General features: G+C 30.9%; 2 protein-coding genes across 5 annotated transcripts in view; one reads left to right on the top strand and one right to left on the bottom strand.

The window, feature by feature from the left end:
* Positions 1-20,407, top strand: part of LOC111636087 (nucleoside diphosphate kinase 7-like) — a 45,613-nt gene extending 25,206 nt beyond the window's left edge. The window contains exons 8-12 of the mRNA XM_023381257.1: positions 4,455-4,468; positions 4,667-4,735; positions 10,743-10,856; positions 11,004-11,111; positions 20,278-20,407. Of these exons, the coding sequence (XP_023237025.1) occupies positions 4,455-4,468; positions 4,667-4,735; positions 10,743-10,856; positions 11,004-11,111; positions 20,278-20,313 (341 nt within the window). The 3' untranslated portion in view covers positions 20,314-20,407. The remainder of the gene's footprint in view (positions 1-4,454; positions 4,469-4,666; positions 4,736-10,742; positions 10,857-11,003; positions 11,112-20,277) is intronic.
* LOC111636091 (protein Mo25-like) overlaps positions 19,332-25,992 on the bottom strand; it is a 49,512-nt gene continuing 42,851 nt past the window's right edge. For all 4 annotated transcript variants that reach the window (XM_023381262.1, XM_023381260.1, XM_023381263.1 and 1 more), the window contains 5 exons: positions 22,044-22,162; positions 21,379-21,547; positions 21,189-21,314; positions 20,976-21,119; positions 19,332-20,903 (listed from right to left, as the gene is read on the bottom strand). In XM_023381262.1, the coding sequence (XP_023237030.1) occupies positions 20,721-20,903; positions 20,976-21,119; positions 21,189-21,314; positions 21,379-21,547; positions 22,044-22,162 (741 nt within the window). In that variant the 3' untranslated portion in view covers positions 19,332-20,720. The remainder of the gene's footprint in view (positions 20,904-20,975; positions 21,120-21,188; positions 21,315-21,378; positions 21,548-22,043; positions 22,163-25,992) is intronic.

The raw sequence follows: 25,992 nt of genomic DNA, 5'->3' as shown, positions 1-25,992 counted from the left end.
TGTACAATTTTTGTACATTTAATATTTTATGGATCTGTGTTTATCCAAAATGTAAGTCAAAAGAAAGTGCTGATACAAAAAATTCAATATGTGCAAAATCATTGATTTGGATCAAAACTTATGAGTTGAGAAATAATTCTTATTCATAAGTTAAAATTCCAACATTTGCTAAATGAACTTGTAGAAGAGATTGTATAAGAAACCATTACCAAAATTAAGAATTGTCTGTATTCTTGATTTTTTTATTTTAAATCTAAATTAGTTGTTAACAAACATATCAAGCTTTGTGATATCTACATTTTCAAATGTCTTTTTTTTTNATTGATTGACTTATTAATATCAGATAATAAGATAAGGTCAACTACTCGTTCGAAGAATTTATTATAGGTTGTTATATCGACAATTTGATCATATACAATACTTGTGAACCATATTATCAAGAATTTTGTATTGTTAATCCGCGTATCATAGTCATTGCAATTGTATAGTAGATTATATGGAAGAAGTCACCCAGTATGAAAGATCCATTATGCAGGCAGCCGCTATACAAAGACCCTTTCTGAAAGTTGAATAGGAAGATCGATGTATTTGGTTCAATTTCAACTGAAGATCCTCGATGGCATTCCAACCTATTAAACTGCGTTCAGCGGTCGCCGGATAATGCAGAATTCCGAGTGGACACCCACATTATTTTTAGTTAAAGTGGAGGGTTTCACTAACACGTGAAAATTCCAGTCAGTCTCGACCTGGTTCTTTATGGCCCTCTAGAGTAACAAAATTAATTGCTTTGATTCGTTACTCTAGACCGGTGTTTCTCAACGGGGGCGATATCGCCCCCATGTGGGCGTTTTTCCATGTTGAGGGGGCGATTAGTAACAATTTATATTTTGGGGGGCGAAAAACAATTTTCTGGGCGATATAGTAAAACATTATATTAAGATTAATTAAATATTTTATTCGTTATACCGTACAATAATTGAACAAATAACATTATGCTAGTCACTAGTCTATTGAATGCAGTACGAATTTGGCGTTAGCCTTGGCCCTGGGCATCGGAATTTTGAAGTGAAGGGGGCGATACTGCGTAACAGTTTTATTGAAGGGGGCGATACTACGTTGAAGGGGGCGACGATTCGTTAGAGGTTGAGAAACACTGCTCTAGACTCTAGAGGGCCGCTGTTATAATGGTATAAACAAATCTATACTTAATTTTATGACCATATTTAATGAAAGTAACGATTAGTATACAAGTTTTTTGATTTGTTTTTTGAAACCGTGTCCTGTTTTATATTTGTGGCGTAATAAACACTAGTATTGTGTTTTATTCCAAAGACACAATACTAGTAAATAAAGCCCGAAACGAGTACAAAACAATGTACCGTATCAACTAATAAAGGAATTTGATGGAAAATTTGCCATGTGTCTTTGGAATAAAACACAATACTAGTGTTTATTACGCCAAAAATTCTTCTGTTTTGTTGAAACATGCTTTGTTTATATATTCAATTTCATGCTGAATGTCAAAATAAGCGGAATAGGGTTTTTATCGTCACTTTAATAAAAAATATTGCCAAGTGGTAATTTTGATGGATATGCAGTGTGGCCCTTGCTTAATGTGTAACTTTACAAATTTTTTAACTTGTTCTTTCATTACAATCCTATTGTTTCAATTTTTAAAATAGACTTTGTTTGAGATGAACATAAGTATTACCTGTTAATTGGGCAACAACATAAAAGATAATTTATTATTTAAAATTAGCCCNGTACTTTTCCTTTGTTTAAGGGTATTTGGGCAGTTTATTCTCTGTTGTATTCTCAAGTAAACAATACATACAAGTACAGTACAGTATTTTCTGAGGAAACACTTATTTTTTTTAACCCCATTCCCAATAACCCGGTGTTTTCACAAACTCGGCCACTCTTCGGTCCACATTAGGCCGAGTTTTCGAGACTACTGTAATAATAATATCATTAGTTCAGTAATTTTTTATAAAACTTTTAAATGAAATAAGAACAATCAAATTCTATTTAGTTTAAATGGTTTTTTATTAATATATTGCACATAATAAAATCAATCAGTTCTTTATTGTATGAACCTTAGTTCATTACAAGGGGGTAATTGTAACAAAAACAAAAAATTAATAATAATATTTAACAAGTTAATAATTTAGTACAAAATAATGCAAAATAAAATATAGAGTAATAATTAGTGTTGTAACGAATAGTATATTCGGCCTCAGGCTGAATACCGAATATTCGGCCAGGAGCATGGCCGAATAGCCGAATATTCGGCCAAACTATTCGGCTTGATTAACGCACGTACGAAAATTGGCTCGCAAACCGCATTATGGCAAGGACTCTGCACTCTATTGACCCGTTGTCACTACGTTTTGCCAATTGTGTTAATTCTTGACAGTTGTAGCGGACCGACAAGAGCATCATGGCAGTATGTGATAAATGATGATATCAAATGTGAATAACAATGAAATGACCTAAATGTGTAAATAACGGAAAAAGAACAGAGAAGGACCGCGAAGTGAAAATGTGAAAATAAATATCCTGGGGCCCTTCGGGCTACCAAGCTGTCTCGAATCTGTGAAATCATAACTGTGACTTGTATCGAGTCCTATCTGTCTCTTTTCTCCGTTATCACCAGGCTATGAGTCACATAATTGTAAAATGGGAAATCTACGACGGAAAAGTGACGAATCGAAAGTATCGTGAGCGCTTATTATGATGTATGCATAGGCATTAGTTATGTGCCGGATCGTTAAAAATGTATATCCGCGGATACGGATATGGATACGGATGATTAGTGTCTAGATCCTTGGACACGGACACGGACACAAATCTCAACTTTCGTACTCAGTCAGCGCCAGTGCGTGTGACCTTAGACCGATAGTTGACGCTTTGTGTTAGTAATGCGACTTGTTTTGACTTGCATTGCGCGTGTTTTTGTTTATAGTTTAGTTTGACACGGGATAGCATAGATTACATTTGTGTTTTTGGGGAGTGTTGAGTTAAATTAAAATAAAAACAATGTAGACAAAAAATTTTAGCAGTGTAATATGGAAATATTTTACGATAGTAAATGATTTTTGCATGATAATTTTTAAATATGAATGTGCCAAATATGTGATTTTAATTAAGAAATAAAAAGTGATTTGAATTTAAGTTATTAGTATTTCATTGCCACCTATCTTTAAAATTTCATATAAGTAATGAAATTCATTAAGATAAAAGATCAGTTAAAGATCCGCTAAAAAGTAATGGATGCGGATACATATACGAATTTTTTTTTCCTCGGATATCCGCGGATACGGATACGGATACGGATATCCGGCACATCACTATTAGGCATACGTGGACTAGAGCGATAGAGAAAAGAGAAAGGGAAAGGGAAAAACAAGCGCTTAAAAAGAAGGATAGGCAGGGTCAGACCCTCAGAAGTGCGACGATTCTCGAACGAATGGGTGTGTACATCTGCTGATCTTCATAATTATAAATTGTGAATACATGTGACTAATATTATTTTCTTTTTTATTTTGTGCATGTTATAAGTTATAAATAAATATAAACAAACAACACTAACCCGATAACATTAAATCTAAATACCAAAATGATTAATTTACTGTGTTTTTATTATTTCTTACTCCTGTTTTTAGGTATTCGGTATTCAGCCGAATAGTGATTAAATATTCGGTATTCGGCCGAATAGCGGAAAATAAGCCGAATATGCCGTATAGCGAAAAATAAGCCGAATAGGCCGAATACCGAATAGTAACCGAATATTCGTTACATCACTAGTAATAATCAGATTTTGAAAAACACAGTAAATTAATATCATCTTTCCAAGACTTAAATCTTATTAAATACTTGTCCCTACTGACTTTAAATTTTACACCATGAAGAAATATATGTTCCAAAGTTTTGTATACTTGCATAGTACAATATATTTTTTCAAGATCTATTATTAGTCTACTATTATATGTTAAGATATAGTTTTGACCACATCTCAAATGAAGAATTAATCATTTAACATAATAATTTATATTTATAAGCAAATAATCTTCACACATAAATGTCATTTTAATGCTACAATATAATTGAAAGTGTTTATTCTTTTCTAACAAAGACCAATCTTCTTGTATGCTTTGTTCACAGCACAATCTTATAATTAATGGTTGATAACGTTCGATCAGATAAGGATCTTGAGATAGCCATAGAAAAGAAAAATCAAGTTGTTCTAACAGATTTTGCAATGCTGACATCTAGTTATTTGGCACACAATAAAAAATAACATAAATAATAAAAGATAGATGATTGTTGTCATTGCTGACATAGTACTGAAATATATAATGATTTTTTATATGATTTTCTATAAACACAATAGCAATTAGCAGTCTTTAATAAATATTTCTAACTTGGTAATTAAAATTTTGGATTTATAATAGAAAAGAAAGTTCCAGTAAGTCTGTGTAACAAATAAACTTAAGTTTTACATTTTAAAAACCAAAAATAGATGCATTTTTTTATTTTTGTTAAACCAAAACTGTATAAATGAAGCAAATATATTTTATTAAAATATCATAATGTCAATTTAAAAAGTGTTTGTATTTTTATATGATATTTTTTATACATAATAAATTTGATTAATGTATTTTAGATATACATTGATTATTCTTCTGCTGAAGATTTTTATGAAGTTTATAAAGGTGTTGTTGCTGAATATTCTGTAAGTATTTTGTTTTTTGGTAATGTAATAGCTTTTATAATTTGAGTATAACTTTAATAATTGATTTTTATTGTGAATACAGTATAAGGTATAAATTTTATAAAATTATCTTACAGTTATTCAGAAAATTACAATATATGTTAATATAAAATAGCTACAAATGAAATAGCTTTCACATCTAGTTTAAAAAAATGATTTAAAAATTAATAATACTAGGTCTGATTATATGAAAAAGTTCAATCTATAATAGGATTTGGATTTTATAGATAATCAAAAGAAAAAATTCACTTTAATTTATGTAGTCATTTGCTTTTTTAGTATAGTCTTTCCTTGACTTATGAAGGGGTTACATTTTGAAAAACATATCATAAGTATAATATACCACAAGTCAAAAATAAATATAAATAAATAGACTATATACAAGATTATACAGTATGTGAGTTTAGGCTACCATTGATTGCAATAGCCAAAACTCACAAGCAGTCTTTATAACTGTCTTGCTTAGATGATATCTGAAGTTTCTCATTGAAAGCCTTTTTCTTCTTCTCACCAGTAGCAGGAGACACAGTGGGAATTTTGCAGACATAATGGTATACAGTCAACCCCCCTATAACACTGTTGATAATTCCATTTTATATGAATTCCATGTTGTACAAATCACTTAGATTTTACAAATATGTGTGCTGGGCTGTGAACGACTCACGTATTTGTAAAATCCAAGTGACTCATATAACATGGATTCATATAAAATGGAATTATCAACACTATTATAGGGGGGTCGACTACTCTAAAATACATGAAGATATAAGGTGGTACATATAAAAGAAAGTCTCAAGAAAGATTGTTAATACATCAATAGAATAGCTTGAATCTAAATTCTAGCCATTTTCCTGCACTTCCACTTCACTCATATTGGCCATCATATGGCAAAATATCATAGGTCAAGGAGCATCTATATTGTCTTATTGCATAACCATTTTCATCTTTACAGAAGAAATGAATATGGAAAATAGTGAATATAATAATAATTGTATTGTTATATAATTAAATACTTAAATTCATGTAGTGATAATTAATTTTTTTAATAATCACTACATGGTGAAATGAAATTATAGATGAATCTGGATTTCATCATTAAAACAGATGAAAAATTAAATACTCCATAGATATATATTAATAATGAATTGAATTTTTCAATTCTAAGATAAATAAGGCTTCAATTATCAGAATAGTAATATGAAAGTGAGTTGATTCTAAAAGTTCTTAGATACAGTAGAGTCCTGCTAGTCCAAACTAATTGGGACCTAGCCCTGTTTGGATTAGCAGATTTTTGGATTACTCAAATAATTGAAATAATGCAGAAGCAAGCAGTGAAACAGGTCTGGTTTATATAAATCTAACATCAATAATGACGTCAGTGCCCCATCCTTTATTTCATCTGACTTGTACTCAATAGAGGGCCTAAACAGTTAACAAAAAACAAGTTTTGTAATTTTGAAATAGCAACCTGCCTTCATTGTTTACCTCAAAATTATTTTAACTGTAAAAAAATATTGTTTTTAATACACAGTCCAAGAATCCAGTTAACTGATGCTACTGTGTGAGTTAGCACACTTAATTGTGGATATTGAATGTATTCTTTGCTCTACATTATTTTAGTTTAGTTTAGGCTCCTGCTATAATGGTCATGAAATGGAAACACACAATATGTACGTTGAAAGATAAGCTGGATGTTTTGAAAAGGCTGGACAAAGGTGAAAGTGCAACAAAATTGGCAGTAGAGTTTGGAGTGGGCAAAGCCACAATAACCAACAAAAAAAACTGTGCAAAGATCAAGAAGCTTTGTGCCTCTACTTCAGAAAAATCAGTCAAAAATCAACAAACAGCAAGGCCCTCAATGTTTGACAAGCTTGATGAAGTCTTATTCATGTAGTTCACTCATGAAAGAGAAAGGGGGAACATCCCTAAATAGACCTCTTGTTAGAGAAAATTTCCTCTCCACTGACCGAAACGTTTGGATTAGCATGTTCCAACTAGCGGGACTCTACTGTATAAACACTATTGGAATTGGTGCAGATTTTACCTCTTGGATTGCTTTATTAGCATGAATTGAAAGAAATTAATAACAAAAGGAGGCAAAAAGTAGTTATTTACAGTTTATACATTGTATCTAATGTTATAGATTTTTCTTGTAAGCATTTATGCTTCTGCTGAAACTTATCAACTTACAACAGTATCTCTACAGAAAAATAACTGAAATTTTTTAATTATTAGTGTATTTGCATAAATAATTTTAAGAAAATGTAATAATATAAAATAATTAATTTTAATGAATCAAATATATTATTTTGTTTAGTTTTTTCTGTTCCAAAAATGTAGAGTGATCACAATTAAAACATTGTATTCAAAATAATCTGCAGAGATTTCTTTTGACTAAAACTTATCCAAACTTGATAGGAATACTCTTTAGAAGATGAAGAAGCATTTTCCTTGAGAAAAAAATAGTTTTGGAACCACCACCAATAGGAGTTTTATGATATACATTGAAAGAAAAGTTTAATAGTGTGATTGCTATGAGTGCAACTATCCAATTGGCCCATTTAAGCCAGAAATTTAAAATATGAAGTATGATTTATAAATTTTATTATGTTACTGATTTATATGAAAGAAATGTGAAATGTGTGAAATAAATCATTATATGTTTATGTAAGCAATAGTTCTTTGAAAGCAAAAGAGTTTTACTCTGATGAATTCACATTTAAAAATCTCATATATATAATGGCTTAACAAACAGGAAATATCTAATGTGAGGGAAAAAACCACTTCAAATATTAAGTTTACACTAAAAAATGCATATATGTAATGCAGCTTAACAATTATGAAACAACAAATATCTGTTTATCCTATTTTCCTCAAGAGAAGTAACAAAAATTTACTTCCTTTGAGGCAAATGGGACAAAGATCCTAAAATAAACTAAGTAGCCTTCTTATTTTTGACCATTTCTCTCTAAAATGACCTCTCCTCTGATGAACTTCAAGAAATAAAAGTCACTATGGCACATTATGTAACATAACATCCAAAAGATTGTTACATTACATAACATAAAGTGTAAACTAAAAAAATGCAAGAACTGGCACAGAACTATGTAGTGACTGTAGAGATATATCTTGTCTAGGTGTGGGGTAATGAATTGAGGAGTTTACAACATAAATGAACCACATTGAAAGAGCAGATTTTAATTTTGACATAAACATATCCAATCGATTCAGAACTTAACAATGTGCTGATCGATCATACAATTATTATGACTTATCTACCAATCACACGAGTGGCTTTGAGTCAATACTAATACTAATACTACTACACGAATATTCTTAATATACAGTGGTGCCTCGTAAAACATAGCCTCAAATAACAGATGCTGCGAACAACAAACTTTCTGTTTGGCTGTTACGTGACGTGAGCAACGAACTGGCTGCGAACAAACGACTTTCTGTTACATGAGGCAAACAATGAACTTTCTGCGAACAAGTGCGAATGATGTTTCCACTCTTTTGCTGTTGCCAATGGCAATCTTCTATTTTTATAATATATTAGTATTATTAGAATACATTATTAGTATATCTGAAGTACAGAGCTCCTGTTGGGATTTGGCTTGCTCCCTTGTTTATTATGTACATCACCTCAGTGTAGGATATTTACATTTATTCAAATGTTGTGCAAATCATGGCTTCTAAAAAAACAGAAAGGTGATTTCAATTGAAACAAAGCAAGAAATCATCAGAAGGAGTGAAAGTTAACAAAAACTTCCTTGTCAAATAAGGAGAGATTCAGGAGTTTACCAATACTCATTATCCAAACACAGCTGAGGCTAACAGGATCAATGATCTCTACAATAACACCCTTGCCCATCATTTCCGACAGGTGTTGAAGAAGAGAGAGAAACAGACCACCTTGGACATGTTTTTCAAGAAGCCAGCTGTCAAAAGACAAAGGATGGAACAAGAGGAGTTGACCCTGCAAGCCCCAGTAGCCTCTCCTGAATCCAACTCCGATTAAAAAACAATACAAATAGACCCGCTGCAATGTGTAAAAAGTCTGTATCTGTATGAATATGTGAAGAAAGTGTTCCTCCACCTCCTCACAACATCTGACTACCCGGCATAATTCGTGACTGCTCCATTTTCATTTTTTTATGGTACAGTATGGTTATTTTATGCTGCAGAACGAATTATATGTTTTAACATGTATTTCTATGGGAAAATGCATTTTGTATAACAGACTTTTCACTTAACGGATGTGTGCCTGGAAGGGATTAAGTACATTATATGAGGCACCACTGTATACAATTATTTACAAGTTGATACTAAAGATCATCGCATCTTCTGATTATAGTTGCTTAGCTATATCCATTTCTTTTGTTAGTCAACATGGTTGTTAAGGGGTCCAACAACAAGGAAAAAGTTTCTGAATCCACGAAATAACCATCTCGCTAGACGCACCTGATAATCTGAAGATTCTTATGATACTTCCTTGGTTGTAGGGATAAAGTTCTTGATAGGTTTGGATTACCGCTCGCACACAATGGTTCAATCTTCTAACCTTTCCATCCTATTATCATCGTGACCTTCTCTCCCCTTTCAGTCCAGGTGGGAGCTTGAGAGTCCAAGTCCAGTCTGAAGAAGAATCCAATACCCCAGAAAAAAAAGGTGACTATCACATGAAACATGCACCTTTTATATCTCCTGCCATCTGGGAACCATGTCCACCCACGTGATCCTTTTCTTAACCAATCCACAGTCAGGATGCTTGACCCAAAAAGGTGATTTGGAAAGCGCAACAGACTGTTAAGCGTAACAATAAAACCCAATACAATTTTTTTTTTTACGAAAAAATGTGATTACATGATACTACAAATAAACAATATTACAATAGTAGCAGAGCACTACAACTATATGTCATAGTGTTGGAATTAGTGAGACTACAACAGAAACCATTCAATGTGCCCTCCATTATGATGTTCCAAAACCTACATTCAAAAGATGTACTCAATAAATAGAGTTCAATTGGTCTATAATCACATGTGCTATTTTTCAGTCTTAAGACTGACAAATTAACATATAACCCTAAAAAAACTTTTGTTTCCAGTTCTACAAGTGTCCCTACAATTAAACATTATTAAATTTTAGATCTGATGAACAAAATGACCACACTATTTAGAAATGAGCAGCTAATCACTTTGTCTCTGGTGAAACATTGTCACAGAAGTTGCTATTTAGATTGTCTGCCATTTGGAGATGCTCTTTTAAAAAGTAGTCAAATCAATACACAATTGCTGCTGTAAGTTGTGAGGCAACAAAACTGTTCATCATCTTTCAATGTTTCTGGGTCAAAATGGAAGGTTATAATCAGTTCAGTGATTTTTTTCTTAAAAAACAAACCAATATAGGCTCATTGTAAAGACTCATACTATGTAATAAATGTTGAGTGTAAAGGAATTTGTTGGATTTCATGACACTGTATGTGTAATGCTGAAATCCTGCTGTGTTGATCCACAATGACAGTGACAGTGTGTTTTTGACTTTGATAACTAATTGATCCTATAAATAATAAGAATAGGTATGTTTACTGTGATAAAGTACATTATCATTTAGAAAATATTTGGAGAATTGAAGTTATTTTGGAGTAGAAGCCTTTTAATATTTGTATAAATTTTAGCCATTGGGGTCTTTCATCTGTTTTCTTTTGATTTGCTCTTTATCAGTAATAGGGTTCATATTTATCTGCTTTTTTCAACTGGTATTCTGCTCAGAGCATCAGAATTAGTATGTGCTTTCCCAGCTTTGTATATAATGCCAAAATTATATTCTTGCAACTACAAATTCTTAACAGGTTAAAATTAGTTTGGTGAATTTTAAAATTTTATTTAACTTTTTTATTACACAAGTTCTTAATGACTCTATTTCATATAAATTAATTAATTAAAATTGTTTTTTTTTTTTATAGGAAATGGTCAAACAATTATCGGAGGGACCATGCATTGCTTTGGAAATTTCTTCACCAGTATGTGAAGAAAGTATGGTGACAAAACTAAGGCAGTTTGTAGGACCTTCTGATCCAGTAAATGTCTTAATAATAAATTTGAAACTTAAATATGCAGATATATTTTTTTAATTTTACAATAATTTGTTTTCTTTTGTCTGTGAAAAATTTTAAATCATTTAATGGAATTCAAAATATTTAAATAAATTCTTTTTAAAATTAAAGGAAATAGCGCAACATCTCCGTCCGACCACATTACGTGCTAGATTTGGAGAATCAAGTGCAAAAAATGCCGTACACTGTACAGATTTACCACAGGATGGATTATTAGAGGTTAGCATTATAGTTTTTAAATACTTAATACAAAAGCTGTTTAATTTTATAGATTTTTCTATATACTTCAACCAATGATGAAATATAATAATAGAAATTCATATTTTATATTTAGTGTAGTTGTTACTGTGAATGACCGATATCTGGCAAATATCAACATTCTGTGGGTGAATGTCAGCATTCACACAGTTGTTTTGTGTATGTACGAAATATTTGCTAAATATCATTATTTCTCACTTACACCAGTAAATGTTGACATTCAGCATGCACTGATGGTGAATGTTGAATAAAAATATTTTTATTATGTTAAGACAAAAATGCAACTTTTTAATATGTCAAAATAGGAGAAAGTTTAAGTAACAGCACATGTAAATAAACTGTTGAACCTAAAATGAACAGTACATTTTAAATCATTAAAGAAAATAATACGATAATAAACTTACACATAAATTATGTGATTAACGTTATACAATCTTATTTATTGCAACAACTTAAACTGTTATGGCACTTTCAATTGCACAAGAGTCTCTTGTTTTACAACTGCATTTATTAATGGAACACTTCCTTTTGCAATGACAGCGTGTATAGCCTTGCCCTCCACTTTTCAAATTAGCTGCAGCTGCTTTTTTCAGCGATATTTCTTGAGAAGAAATCTCATCTATGGAAAGTAACTTTTCTTTACAAATTACGAACTGATTACGGGTATAAAGCTGCTTGAGGGTACCATTTTTGTTTGCTAATTTATAAAATTCATTGTCTTCTATTCCAACAACAACCACCAACACATTTCGGGCATCTGTATAGCCATGGTCGACATCACGGACTTGTATTTGTACGGTATCACCAATTTGAGCAGAAGGAAACGGCAAAGAATTTGGCGACAGATTGTCTCCTCCTTGTCAACATCGGCTTCTCAGGTGTCGTTTTGACTTCCACCAAAGCTTATCTATGCTTGTCGACATACACTGGCGATTGTTCGAATGTATAATAATATAACCAAATATTCGGTCTTTCACCGACATATTTTGTGTGTCACCATTCACCGGAGAATATCGACATTCTCTAATTTCAGTCTTGCACAGTAACATAGTTATATATTAAATTATAGTCTTCTTTGATATTGCATCAAGAAAATCTGAAATGTTTTAGGTAATCTTATCCTTATATGTTTTTTCAAATTTTATATTTATAATGAAAAACATTTTGAAAATTCAAAATATAATAGTAAATCTTTATTTAAAACATTCTTCCCTTACAAAAATGAAATATTATTCAAGATACTTACTTTTAAACAAAACTGAGATAAAAATAATGAAAAATATTTAAAAATTATAATGTATTTTATGTTTACTAACAGCTTCTTGTACTTATCAATAAAAAAATTACTTTATATGATATACAGTTGACCCCCCTATAACATGGGTTCCTATAGTTTGGATTCCTATATCACGGCGAAAAAATTGCGACAGTATTTGTACAAACATGCTAAAAAAACTCATATAATTCAGTAAAACATCATCACCGACTCGTATCACGACAGGATTGGTCGAATCTAGACCAATAGTGGATATTGCACAAACCATTGAGTTTAAACGAGCAGTGGACCTACTAAAAACCATTTATTATTTAACGTCCATAAAAATTATATTTATATTAATGATGTCTCCAAAGTTCAGTGAATTTTTCGCAAAAAAAATAATTTATCAGGAAAGCACGCGAGCGCCATTCGATGACAGGCTCCACGACGAAAACAAGCTTATTAAGCAATGGCGTAGTCGAACGGTGCACACTCAATAAGTAATCCTACAATTTTTTGTTTATAGCATAGTTTATATGGATTATTCCCAAAAAATTATACATATTTTGGAAATGTTGAGTCAAATTAGTCTAGAATCGATTAATTTTATGGAAGAAACCTTTCAAACAACCATAGTCCGTAAACTGCATACATGCCGTGCTGTGATTGGCTGGACTCGTAGAAAATGGATTCATAAAAACTGGAACGTATCTACCGTGTTATAGGGGGATCGACTGTACGTTATTATTTTACTCTTCTAAAAATGAATCTCTTTCTATATTATGTCAAGTTATTTGATTGATTACTTGCTCCATTAGTAAAGTCTACTTGATTATAGATTTTTGTTGTACGAAAAATAGTAGTATTTATTAAGTTGGGGGTCAAAAGTTCTTAAAAGAAGAGCCATTTTTTAAATTAAATTTAAAGCCATAAAGCCATAATGCATAATGAACTTGTATTAGACATCTATATTATTAAAATAATATAAAGTAAAACTTCTCTAACTTGAAGCTCCAACAAGTAGGATAAAACTTCAAGTTACAGAATAGAGTAAAAAATGCCAATTCTGAATATATTTGTATTTTTATTTCTCTTGCATTATATAAAGAATGTTTGATAGGTTTTGTTGTTTTAAACAACCCGTGTAATGCCTTCCAGCAAAATGTTCAATGTAACTAATGGAATCTAACAGTTTTGCAGGTACATCTTGTCAAGATAAAGTGACATTTCAGACTGAAACATTGTTTGCAAATGGGTTTTGGACAGTAGATACGACTGTCTGAAAACTTCATGGAAATTTGATAATTAGAATCATGTTTTATAGAATAAATATTAAAATTCAAGTCATGGAAGTTGAAAGTAACGTAAATCAGTGGCGGGAGACCACAAAAACCTTTGACTTGGAGAAAACTCAAGTTAAGGAAATTCAGAGATGTTAAATGCTATTCCATCAAGACCTACTGAATGCTTTGTTTTCTTTGAGTTAAAGAAATATTCAAGTTACAGATGTTTGAGTTAGAGAAGTTTTACTGTATGGGAGTTGATCAAAGACATGTATTATGCACTACAAAATGGAGAGTGTTTTAATTATCTCAAAAGTAATTATTTATTTAGTTTAGTTATTTATCTCACTATGATAAAAAGTAGAGAATTGACTTTTTCATAGAAGTGTTTCAGCTCCTGGAACCATTTTCAAACCACTTCTTTTGATTGTTGTTTGATATGAATGTGTAGCCTTGTAAAGCTTGCTTCAGTTTCTTGAAAATGATAAAATCTCAAAATGAGAGGGCAATGGAATTGGCCCAGTGTATCCTAATCAGGTTGATGATGTAAGTATGGTTTTTTAGTTCCAAGTACTCAGACTCAGTGTTATAGAGTCTCTTCACTTTTACTCTAACTTGATACTCCATGTAAAACATGATGAGTTTCAACTGAAGTTCATATACAGTAGAAGTTCGGAAAATCGATATTTCAGATGACCAATTATGTACGAAAAAATATATTAACCTATCCCATGTTGAAATTTTTCTCCGTTGCGTGTCGCTTCGCGTTGAATTTTCGTCGATGTTAAGCCTAACGAAGACTATTGTATCGTTAAAAATTATTTTTTTATTTTGTACAAACAAAATAAATATATTGAAAAATATAAAAACAATAAAAAATTATACTTCAGAAGTTAATTTGGTATCAAAAACATAAAATATTTGAGTAGTCCAAGACATAGCCAAAGATTGCAGCGCCACAGCACTGGCGAAAATTTAAATTTGCCAACTGGAATTCTTTCGGATAATCGACGCTCTACTGTATTTTAACACCATTAAATAGAAATCCTCAGTTGTTGATTGTTGAAGCATTATTGTAAAGATGTAAGGAAATAAAACTTAATTTATGTTTACAGATTAGTGAAGATTAAATATATTAGCTGTATTTTGTCTAAATATGTTCTAGTTTAGTTTTTTGTCATATTTACAATAGTTCAAACCATAAATGGAAATTGCATGCTGATTCACAATATAATCAAATTATTTTTCACAAATCTGGAAATTCTGTTCGCAAAATACATGTGCATATGTTTTGTTTATTTATTTATTTTATAAAGATTTAAAAGAAAAAGCAGATAGAAGTGAAAAATGCCAAAGAAATGAAAGCGAGACAATTTTGAAGAATTTCCTAAAAGTTGGGAGCTTGATGGCCAGACGGCCAAGGTGCTTAAGGCATCGGCCTGCCACTCTGGAAATCTGGGATCATGTATGGGACAAACAACTCCCAGGAATTTTCCATGGATGGTCTGCATAAATTGGACTCTATCTTTTATCACTAGGATACCTCATTATGGATTTGGCCAAGCCCACTATGAAGCAGCTGAGGCCCTCATTGTGGATTTGACCAAGGTCTCTTAATGTAACAGAGTGGAAAGAGTAGGAAAAACTAAACTTCAAGTGAAATATTATATATATTTTGAGTATAAATCAACTAAATATTTAGAAAGTTTATCTGTTTAGGATGGTTGTTTTGTAAAACAGATTTTGTTTCATATTCAAGATATTCATATTTGAAATATTACAAAAAAGTATTGTCACAAACAGCAACAATTGGTAATTGTAATTAAAGTGATGTTTGCAAAAACAAGATATGAATTATATTTGCTAAGTGTACGAAATCTCAATATATATAGGCCTAAATAAAAAGTAAGTAAACTATACAAAAATATTTTATTTGGACTCTTAAAAATATATAGATGTTTTGTTGCTAGGATATTCAACTGTTTCTTTAGGTTACCAAAAATTATTTTTGGTAACCTGAAGCAGCAGTTGTATATTATTCATATATGAATATTTTTCATAAATGTTTAGTTTTGTTAACTTCAAAGGATTTTAAATTATATTTTTCTGTTTTCTAAGAATATTAGTGTAAACTATATATATATCTGATGAATCTTACTACTAATAATAAAATTATAATGACAACAGTTATGACATAATAAATAACAGTTGTGAAACTTAGAAGTCAATTTGCTAATATTTTTAAAATAAAGAGACTAGCAATAAACAAGTGCTTTAATATTCTTCAAACAATATAAAAGATTTAAATATTATTTTTTGAAAAATCAGTTGAAAGCTTGGTTAAACTATCCAATTATTAAGCAAATTTTAAAGCTAATAAAGCTGCTCAGAATACAATGAAATATCTGTTGCTCTCCTGTTTAAGTGGAAAAAAACCTACATTTGAGTTGTGAAACATAAATTGGTACAACTATCTCTCTCCTTCTCAGCAATATTAATTATAACAACAACACACCTGAATTCCATTTGCTGAGTTTTTTCTCTTTATTCAAACGTTTTCAGCCTATTTGGATAGGCCATCCTCAGGTTTTCATTTATCGTTCCAAAATGGAACCATTCATTCGAATTTTATTTTGATTTAAATTTTTGAAATGTGTTAACAACTTTTTGTATATTACATAAATAAACAAAATAAATAAAAATAAAATATGTCATTAAACGTGTTACATATTAGCAAAAATTAAATAACAAATTTTACATGTGTCTAAATATAATAACTTCTTATAATCTCCGTGGTTCCATTTTGGAATGATAAATGAAAACCTGAGGATGGCCTATCCAAATAGGCTGAGAACGTTTGAATAAAGAGAAAAAACTCGGCAAATGGAATTCAGGTGTTATTATTATATTGGTACAACTTGTTGGTTATAAGACTATTATTATTATGGATTATTATTAAAAGAATTTAAGATCTGTTCTGATTAATGAAGTTGACAAGTTAATAGAAATATTATTCAATTTATGATTATTTTTTTATTCCATAGTGTTTTACAAAAATATATGCAATAAAATTAGTACATTACATTATCATTCATTGACTCTTCTCCAGGCAATCTGAGTTTTTGGATTCATCAAGACATATTGTTAAAATGTTGTACTAAATAATTTTATAACAAATAAACTAGTTGAAAAATGTCATCAACTTTGTTTTCAATATTATTTGTGACAAACAAGCAAGACGAGTCCTGGAGAATAATTGCTTTAGAGTGGTGCAACAATCATTTGGTAGGAATTAGCAATTACTACCTAAATTTTACTAATCTTTTGTGTTTGATAAGCATTCTATGCTTGTATTTTTGTACTTAATTCTAGTACATTTGGGTAAGTTGGCAAAGTATTGTTTTTCCTATTATTGTGTTACACATACAGCATATATGTACCATCTCTCTCTTCTTGTGCTAAAATCCAGATGATTTGCCAAGTGCTTTGCAACCGGACGGTGACAACGATAATTCTGAAAATGACTACGGATTCCAGAAGTGACAGTTTATCTCTAATGCATCGGCGGTTGACAATGTCCCAAACTCTTCTGGAAATGAGGATAATAGTAGCAGAGACACTTGGCAAACTTGTACTTTGACATTGGCCACAAAAGAATTTGGAATTTGTAGTTCGTTACTTAATAGTTAGAATCGAGGGAATACAAAATTAACTTTCAAATTCAAGGTGCATATATGCCAAAGTTTTTTTGTAGAAGAAAAAAAATCTTCAGTTTTGTTAGAAAAACTATACAATTACTTTGAAATAGGTAATATATAGCAGCTCTGTATATGCATTAAAGTAATGGAAGGAATATTGGTAATGGCCAATTTAAATGCTGATGATGATAAGTAGGAGTTTAAAGCACATCTGAACTGATATCTGTTGAGAAGTGTAGCTGAAAATGTTCATTAATGGTTGTTGGCTGAAAACAAGCATAAAATATTCTACTTCAAACAAGTAAAAATAGGTAAACTAGTACATCTTAGGACTGAGGAAATAAGACATTCGTTATCATTGAATCTATATCATTGTGTACACAGTCATATTTTAAAATATTAAAAATGCAATAATTATTTTATATTAGAAATTCAATGTTTGCCTTTTTTACCAATATCATCAAGTATATGGAAAATAAAACGTTTTGTTTTATGTGATCAACTGACATATTTCAATAAATATGATATCAGTGAGCCAAAAATTCTTACTTGGATGTATTATACTTTTGACCTTATTTTTCATTGATTTATGGGGATCCTCATGAAATTATTCCTTGGGAAGAAATGCTTATTAGTTTATTTTAAGATATGGAATAATTTCTTTTGCAGTGAAGATAAAAATTTTGTCCAAAAAGAGACTTGCTGATAATGAAACTAAAAATATTTGACATTTGGTAGTTTTGAGTGATTTTAGAAAATAGTACAAGTATTGATAGCAACAAAGAATAAATTTCATTTAACCATTATTTTTTTGTGTGTAAATATCAAAATATTTTTACAACATAAATGAGATTTGTTTTTCCTTTGTACGAGGAGATTACAATTTTCAATTGCGTATACAACTGTCCTGCATGGATTTTTCAGTCAACAAATCATCATATAGATTAAAAATATTAAAACTCAATTTTAAAAAAATTCAGAAAATTTGTCCAAGTTTGTCCTGTAACTTGTTGGTTCATACATCGGTAACTTTTACAGTAAAAAATAAATTGTCTGTTCCGATATGAAATTATTGCATGAATGAAAATTAACAACTATTCCTTAAGTTTACAGTGGTGCCTCATACTTCAAAATTTAATTCATTTTGGGAGGTCATACAATCCAAAACAACTTTTTGCCTTAGAAATAACAAAGTGAATTAATCTGTTCCCAGATCTGAACAATGTATACTTTCTGGTTAAGTTTAAGGTAAAAATAATACATTTAAATGCCCTAAATGATTTATTATAAATAGTATTTACATATTTTAATGTAACAAATTGCATTTACTAGTAGCACACCAACTTTGGCATCTTTAACATAGTTGCAAGGTCTGCCACACATGTACCATTTTCATGCTTTACAATAAGTTCCTTTCTCACTTCACTCTTCAATACAGGCTTCATTGCTTTCACTCTTCTCGAATGCCATAGTTAATAAGTAGGGGTTGCATACATAACCAAAAATAAAGCGAAAAAGCACAGAAAACACACAAGCATAATGTAAGATGTTTTTGCAGCGAATGCATTTTTTTCATTGCATGCACAGTTTGAACATAGAAACATCATTCAAACTCTGAATTGAATTCCAAATCATATGAGGTATCACTGTGTTCTATATGTGAATATGGAAAATTATATTTTCTGGATCTTTGACAAGAAAAAAATTTTAGAATATTTTTATACTTCTTTCTCCCTCCACCTTTTTTTAAATCTATTCTTTAGTACGTGAAAACTGACAATTTTTAAGTCTACTCATTGTTTATTGGGCAAATTCAATGTTAGTAATAGTTTTCAGAGTAGGTTAATCTTACTAGTTTTTTCTTCCTGTCAATTGATAGATTTAGTATTTAAATCTCTAATCAGGTTTAAATTTTATAATGTGAATTTGTGTAGTCAATATATAAAAAAAAATCAGTTTTTATTTTCCAAAATTTATTTACACATGCAATATTTCACAAGTAAATTAAGGAAATCCTATACATATTTGCTGGCATTTTTTTTTAATTACAGGAATTTGTTTTATGAAGAAAACAATTTATTGCTCTATTAAGTTAAAAAATATATATATATATATATTTTATTTATATTTATTTGATTTACAAGTCACTGAATCTATAATAATGGTTAGACTTCCGGATCGGGTTACATTTTATTGTATTATCTATTACGTTTTTATGGTAAGATAACATTTTATCGTGCACGATACAAAAATACTAACATTTAGAACATTACTAAAACAATTCTAGATTGAAATAAAAGTGCAATATACAGATATGTACCAAAATACTAACAAAAAACAATAGGCAAGAGTTTTAGTGGGAAAAGTATAAAAAAACATGTATACAAAACCGAACAAGCATATTTTATATAATTTCCGAAACGTAAATATTAACTATTAAAAGCAAAAGAAAAAATTTCCAGACAAACAACTAACTAGTTTTACTATTTTCCCCATTGATGTATTCCGTTAAATGCTTGGTTAAGATAACAAAAATATGCTTCCAGACACAATCAACTGCCAGATTTCATAATCTAAAAGCCACTCTATATCACAAAAGATGTGCTTTATTTTTTTGTTTTTTTACAAAACACTGTTTAGTAATCTCTTGCTATTTTCTAAAGTTAAATAATAATTCAGTAAACTAGAATTGTGCACCAATATTTTAATAATCAAATTAAAGGGAAAAATAACTATTTTGAAGGAAAGTCTTCAAGGTTGTTTTAGTTTTATATATATATATAATTTATATATACTCTCTCTTTTCTTAGAAATATTAGACAACAAAAATAATTATATTAGAAAAACTAGTTTATTATTTTAAGCTATAATATTTTAACATTTTACAGGTGGAGTTCATTTTCAAGATTCTTGCCAGAATATAGCAGACTTTGAAGATGCAATGCCGCCATTAATGCCTTTTTACAGTAATATTTTACAATTTTGAGCATTTTACCTTCTGTTATGTTACCTCATTGATATTTATGACAGAAATTTTATTATTACAATTTTAAGTGCTTAATTCTAGTCGGTCTGAATTGTCAAACACAAGTCAGCAGAACCGAGAAATGCACGGCGTGCATTGGCATATGTGCCAACTATGTATAGGTGATTCGAGCTCGAAGGGGGAAAAAAGCTTAGTGAGGCATCACCTAATTTACTTTGGCATTATTTTGCACCATTTTGGGACCAAATTGCAGTTTGATTGGGTAGCCCATAGGACATCTCTATATATAATGTCTGTGTTTTACACCTCCTTTTTATATTAATAGAACCCAGGGGGAAACAAATGCTAGTGCTCTTCATGGGGTTTTAATTCTTTGATTTGTTTAATCAAATAAGCCTTTTCGTCATTAAACTGCTCATCGTCGGATCGGTCAGTGTGAAATTTAGTAAGAAAATCCACTAACTTCTCTTTGTTGCGGAGCAGAATATCCAGAATAGGTTTTGGTTTATTTGGATTTGCAACGAACACCTAATAAAATAAAAATTAATTTTAAGTAGTGTAATATTTTTATACGTTCCAAATTTGAAAGATAATAAATACCTTAAATACATGAAATGCTTCAAACTGTATATTTCTACTTTTTTCTTTTAACATATTCATCATCAACTTCAGATTTTCTGGATTACTGATGTAACGAGTCATGATGGTAAAATTGTGACGATCCAAAAGTAATTCTCCCAGTAACTAAAATAAGTTTGGTAAAATATTTTAAAAAATGACTGATAATAAAATTTTCAAAGTTATTCTACAAACCTTTAATGACTGTCTTCTAGTAACATAGTTTTCTGAATTCAACAATTGCTGATAATGACTAAATACTTTATCATAATTATTTTCTAAAAATTCTGCACAGAGTATTTTATGACGAGTCAGAAGTTCCTAAAAATAACAGTTTTTTTAAAGCTTTTTTTTTATTATTTTAAAAAGTTAAAAGATGACGTACTTTGAAAGTCGAAAAGGCATCAGAAGCGATATCGAATGTCGAAACTTCAACATATTTAAAAAAATTATAAAAATCATCAGAATAAAGCATGATTTTGGCCAGTGCCTCGTAACGAGCGCATTCGCGTAACATGGTACCACAGTTCAAAGCAATCTCCTGCTTCTCGTATCTGTTAAAATTCAAATATTCGTAAACAAACAACATTGCTAAACCCGATATACTATAAAACTAAACACTAATCAATGCCGAACGTGGACGCTGAATGTGTCCCCAGCCAGCATTATAATAACTGCCGATGGTTATAATGTAAGCTTATATATACTGGAAGAGATCGGACTGGAGGTCCAGATAGCATAACTGGCAACACATCTGCACAGTAAGCAGGAGTTGTGGATCCTGCTTACTTGTGCAGATGTCCTGCTCTAGGCCGATTTTTTCTTTTGGTAGTTCTAAATTATTTAAATTAATTAATAACTTTAATAATTATAATTTTTAAGAGATGGCACCTAATGCTTCCCTCTAGTGCCAAATTGGTTGCATAATTTATTTAGTAATATAGCTGTGTCTAGCCCAATAGATTTTGGCATTGGTTGGTGTCTAGCTTCAAATATTCGTTTATCAAGAATATTTTGAATTAAAAAAGAATAGTAATAATAAATACTTACCCTCTCATCAAAGTAAAAAGAATCTCTGGCTTTGTACAAATATACTCCACAGTGGGAGATCGGGTCCCTATCTGTCTTCGTAAGATATTATTGAAAATCTGGGCAACATCCTTTTTACCCTTTTATAAAAGTAAAAGTTAAGTTTATGATGAATTATAATACATTTATAAAATTTTAAAAATTATTTTGAAGTAAAACTTTTTCTAACGAACTTTAAAAACTGAACATGTTTTTAATGTTTATAAAATCTTATAAATACATCGTATGTATGTATGTATATTTATTTATTTATACACACACACACACAGTAGAGCATCAATTATCTGAAACAATTCAGGGCTGGAGTTGTTCAGATAATCGATTATGTATGAAAAAATATATTAATCCATCCCAAGTTAAAATTTGTTCAAATCCTGATGCGTCCTTAAGTACTCTCTCATTGTTGCACCAGTGCTGCCAGCTAAAACTCTCATACCAACAGAAATATTGGAGTAGCCCAAGACAGTGCTGTGGTGCTGCCACAGCACTGTCTTGGGCTACTCCAATTTGGCTAGCAGAATTTTAAATTTGCTGACTGGAACACTTTCAGTTAACTGATGTTTCAAGTTGATTGATATTTGGATAATCTATGCTCTACTGCAGTGTTCCACAAACTTTTTGTTTGCGGAACACCTACCAAATCAAGAAATTTTAGGAGGTACACCAAAGACAAAACCAATGTTTATTTAATATTTATTTATTATAAAAATCAGTACAATGTTTAATGAGAAATGTAAGCCTGCTTAACTGAGCACAGGTGATCAAAATTTGGAACAACTGTTGATAAGACTGCTCTCATCTCTTGGTCGATCGTCCTCAGGCATTCTCTTTTTCTTGATTTAATCATAGTGAGAGTTGAAAACCCCAATTTACATAAGTAGGTCGTGGCAAATGGTAAGAGAATTGCAATATTGTGCTTTGAAAGCAGTGGATACTCATTTTTTATATGCAGCCAAAAATGTGTTAGCTCTGTTTCAGAAAATTTTAGTTTTAATGTCTGATCAGTTTTTAGCTCCATGAATTCTTCCTGCTCGTTTATCGGTAGGTGTCCAATGGAAATGCTATCATCTGAGAATGGATTTCGTACCCAGCCCATTAGTTGCAGGTCACACTTAGGAAAATAAGAGTTCATTTTTTCTCCTAATAGCTCCAAGTGTTTCACTATCAAAGCCTGCACTTTTTTCCTGAATCAGCAGCCATGACATTTGGGAACATTTCATTACTACCATTGGTAGCGTGGCTGATCCATAACACCAACTTAGCACGAAAGCTTTCAATATTGTCTGATAATGTTAAAATATTAGAATTCCTGCCTTGCAGTTTTTTGTTGAACTCATTTAAATTGGCAAATATATCTGCCAGATATGCAAGTTTTGCTACCCATTCTTCTCTTTTAAATAGAGAAGCAAAATCTGAACCCTGGGCCTCTAAAAACATCTGGGTCTCATTTTTTAGCTCATAAATTCGAGAAAGCACTTTTCTGCGAGAAAGCCATTGTACTTCTGTATGAAACAGAAGTGACTGATGATCTGCTCCCATTTCCTGACACACTGCCTTAAACAGACGAGAATTCAGCAGTTGCGACTTGATGTAATTGACAACTTTGAAGACTTCTTGTAGGACAGACAATAATTCATCAGGAAGAGATTTCACCATCAGTGTAAAAAGCAGTGTACATTTTTAATATTAGGGTTTTTTCAGAAGCCCTGGTTATAAATCCCTAATTTTTCCTGTCATAGCTGTTGCTCCGTCTGTGCAAATGCTTATGCAGTTGTGCCATTCCAAATTATGCTCACTGAAGTATTGGTCTGTTACTTTGAATATTTCTTCTGCAGTGGTATAGGGCAGTGGAAAAAACCCAACGATACCCCCTTTATAAAAAGGGAGGGTCGATGCGTCAAAGACAGTCTCCAGAGTTAAGCGAACTAGAGGATTATTGTGTGGATTAGCCGCTGCCAGTGACTTTTAAAATCACTGCCGTGCAAGAAACCTCATTGTTGGAAGGGACCTCTTGAGACTCATAATTAAAATCAAGGTATTTATCCTCGCGCGAAGTAAATGTAAACTCTCTCTCATTAATACGGGTTATCGGGAAAGAAGTAGCTATGTTAACTGAATTTGAATATGATTTGTATATAGTAAATAGAACAATAAACGGGTATTATGTATATAAAGCATATCTATAGAGTGTAATTCCTCTGATTCTCTCCTTCCGCCTCCATCCCGGAACCAAAAGTCCGCACACGCGACCATTCGCGTAAGGAAAATTAACGGCCAATCTGGTTTCTGTGTCTGTCCTTAAGACACAGTGGTGTCATCCTGACAGGGTGCCAAAGAGGTGCCGACCCTGCGGTCACACACAGTTCCTCTAAGCTTAAGGCCTAACACTCAGAAATAGATGATGGAAATGCAAAAGGACATCAGTTTTACCATCAAAGCCAATGAAATATCAAAAAATTTCTATTTTGTTGTAGAATAACAAAAATTAGAACAGAAGGCTTTTTAGCAATGATGTCCTATCTTGGGAATCATTAGTTTCACATGACAAACTTACGGTACGTTTAAGGAATTTATCCATTATATACACATACATGTATTAGGAAGTGAAATAATATTTGAATTATAAGTCAGTACAATGTTAGAAAGTGTGATTTTCTTGACAATGAATATATTATTCTTTTTGAAAATGTGATAAAAAAGTGTACAGATTTTGAAGATATAAACAGACTATCTCATTCGATATTTGGAGAAAGGTACTACTGGGTAATTATATGAATTCCAGCTCAGTCTCAAAATTCAATGAAACTTTGCAAAAACATTTATTTGAACCAAAATGGTATCTCTGCAAATTTTGAACCCATTTTAGAATTTAAGATTAAATTTGTAAAAATGAAATTATTTATAATAGTTACAACTGTAACTGCTTAAAAATTTATTTAACCAACTCCAATATCACATTGTTTACTGTCATAATTATTCCAATTGTCTTTCATTATCACCAGGACTGCGAAGTCGGTAAAAAAAACACTCGACTCCGACTCCTGATAATTTCAGTAGCCAACTCTGACAAAATTAAATACCAAGTCATTTTATGGGAAGTAGAGGCACTCACAGGGGTATCCTACTCTGAAAGGAGCCTGGGGCATTTACCCAAATAATTTTATAGTTAGTATTTTTAATATTTAACGTACATTAATATTTATTTGTATAAAAAAATGTAATTTTTATTAAATGTATAAGAGGAGAAAGGGGGAATAAAATTCTAGATCATATATTCTATAGCATTTGCACTTCAATTTCACCCTTCCAGAAGAGTTAGTCCAACTAAAAAGTGCACAATCTAGCTAGCTACTTCAGCCCCTTGTTTAGAAAAGAAAAATATGTACTCTGATCAATTAGTCTGGCTCATTCAGAAAAATAGAGTACTTATTTAGAGTAGGGATAATAAAGGAATGAGTCAAAAATATTCAAATTCAATTGGGTCAAAATAATTTAACTGCTAAACACAAATACTACATATTTAATAAATTAAATTTATGCATTTTGTATTTAAAATAAATAAATTTTCTTTCATTTAAATAAAAAAACTAAAGTAAATTTAAAATGCGGGAGTCGGAGTTGACACACACTATCTGAATCCAACTCTACAGCCCTGATTATCACTTCTCTGGTTTCTTATTGTTTATATCAAAAATACATTTGCTTCTTATAACTAATAAAACATATAATTAGTGAAAATAAAATAAAGTTATAATGTAACAATAATAAAATCAAAATAAGTTTTTAACAGAGAACAATTCAAAAAACAAATAGTGGTTAGGAAAAATAGGAAAAAAAATCTGTTCTTAACGAAAATGCTTATCCAGTTCATAAATATTGTTAGTTGTTAAAAATGTTTTTTTTTTTTTTT

This window comes from Centruroides sculpturatus, unplaced genomic scaffold, assembly GCF_000671375.1.
Source record: "Centruroides sculpturatus isolate CEXI.00-Female unplaced genomic scaffold, Cexi_2.0 scaffold731, whole genome shotgun sequence".
NCBI lineage: Eukaryota > Metazoa > Arthropoda > Arachnida > Scorpiones > Buthidae > Centruroides > Centruroides sculpturatus.
The sequence above is the reverse complement of the archived record's forward strand: the minus strand, read 5'-3'. Positions and strand labels throughout refer to the sequence as shown.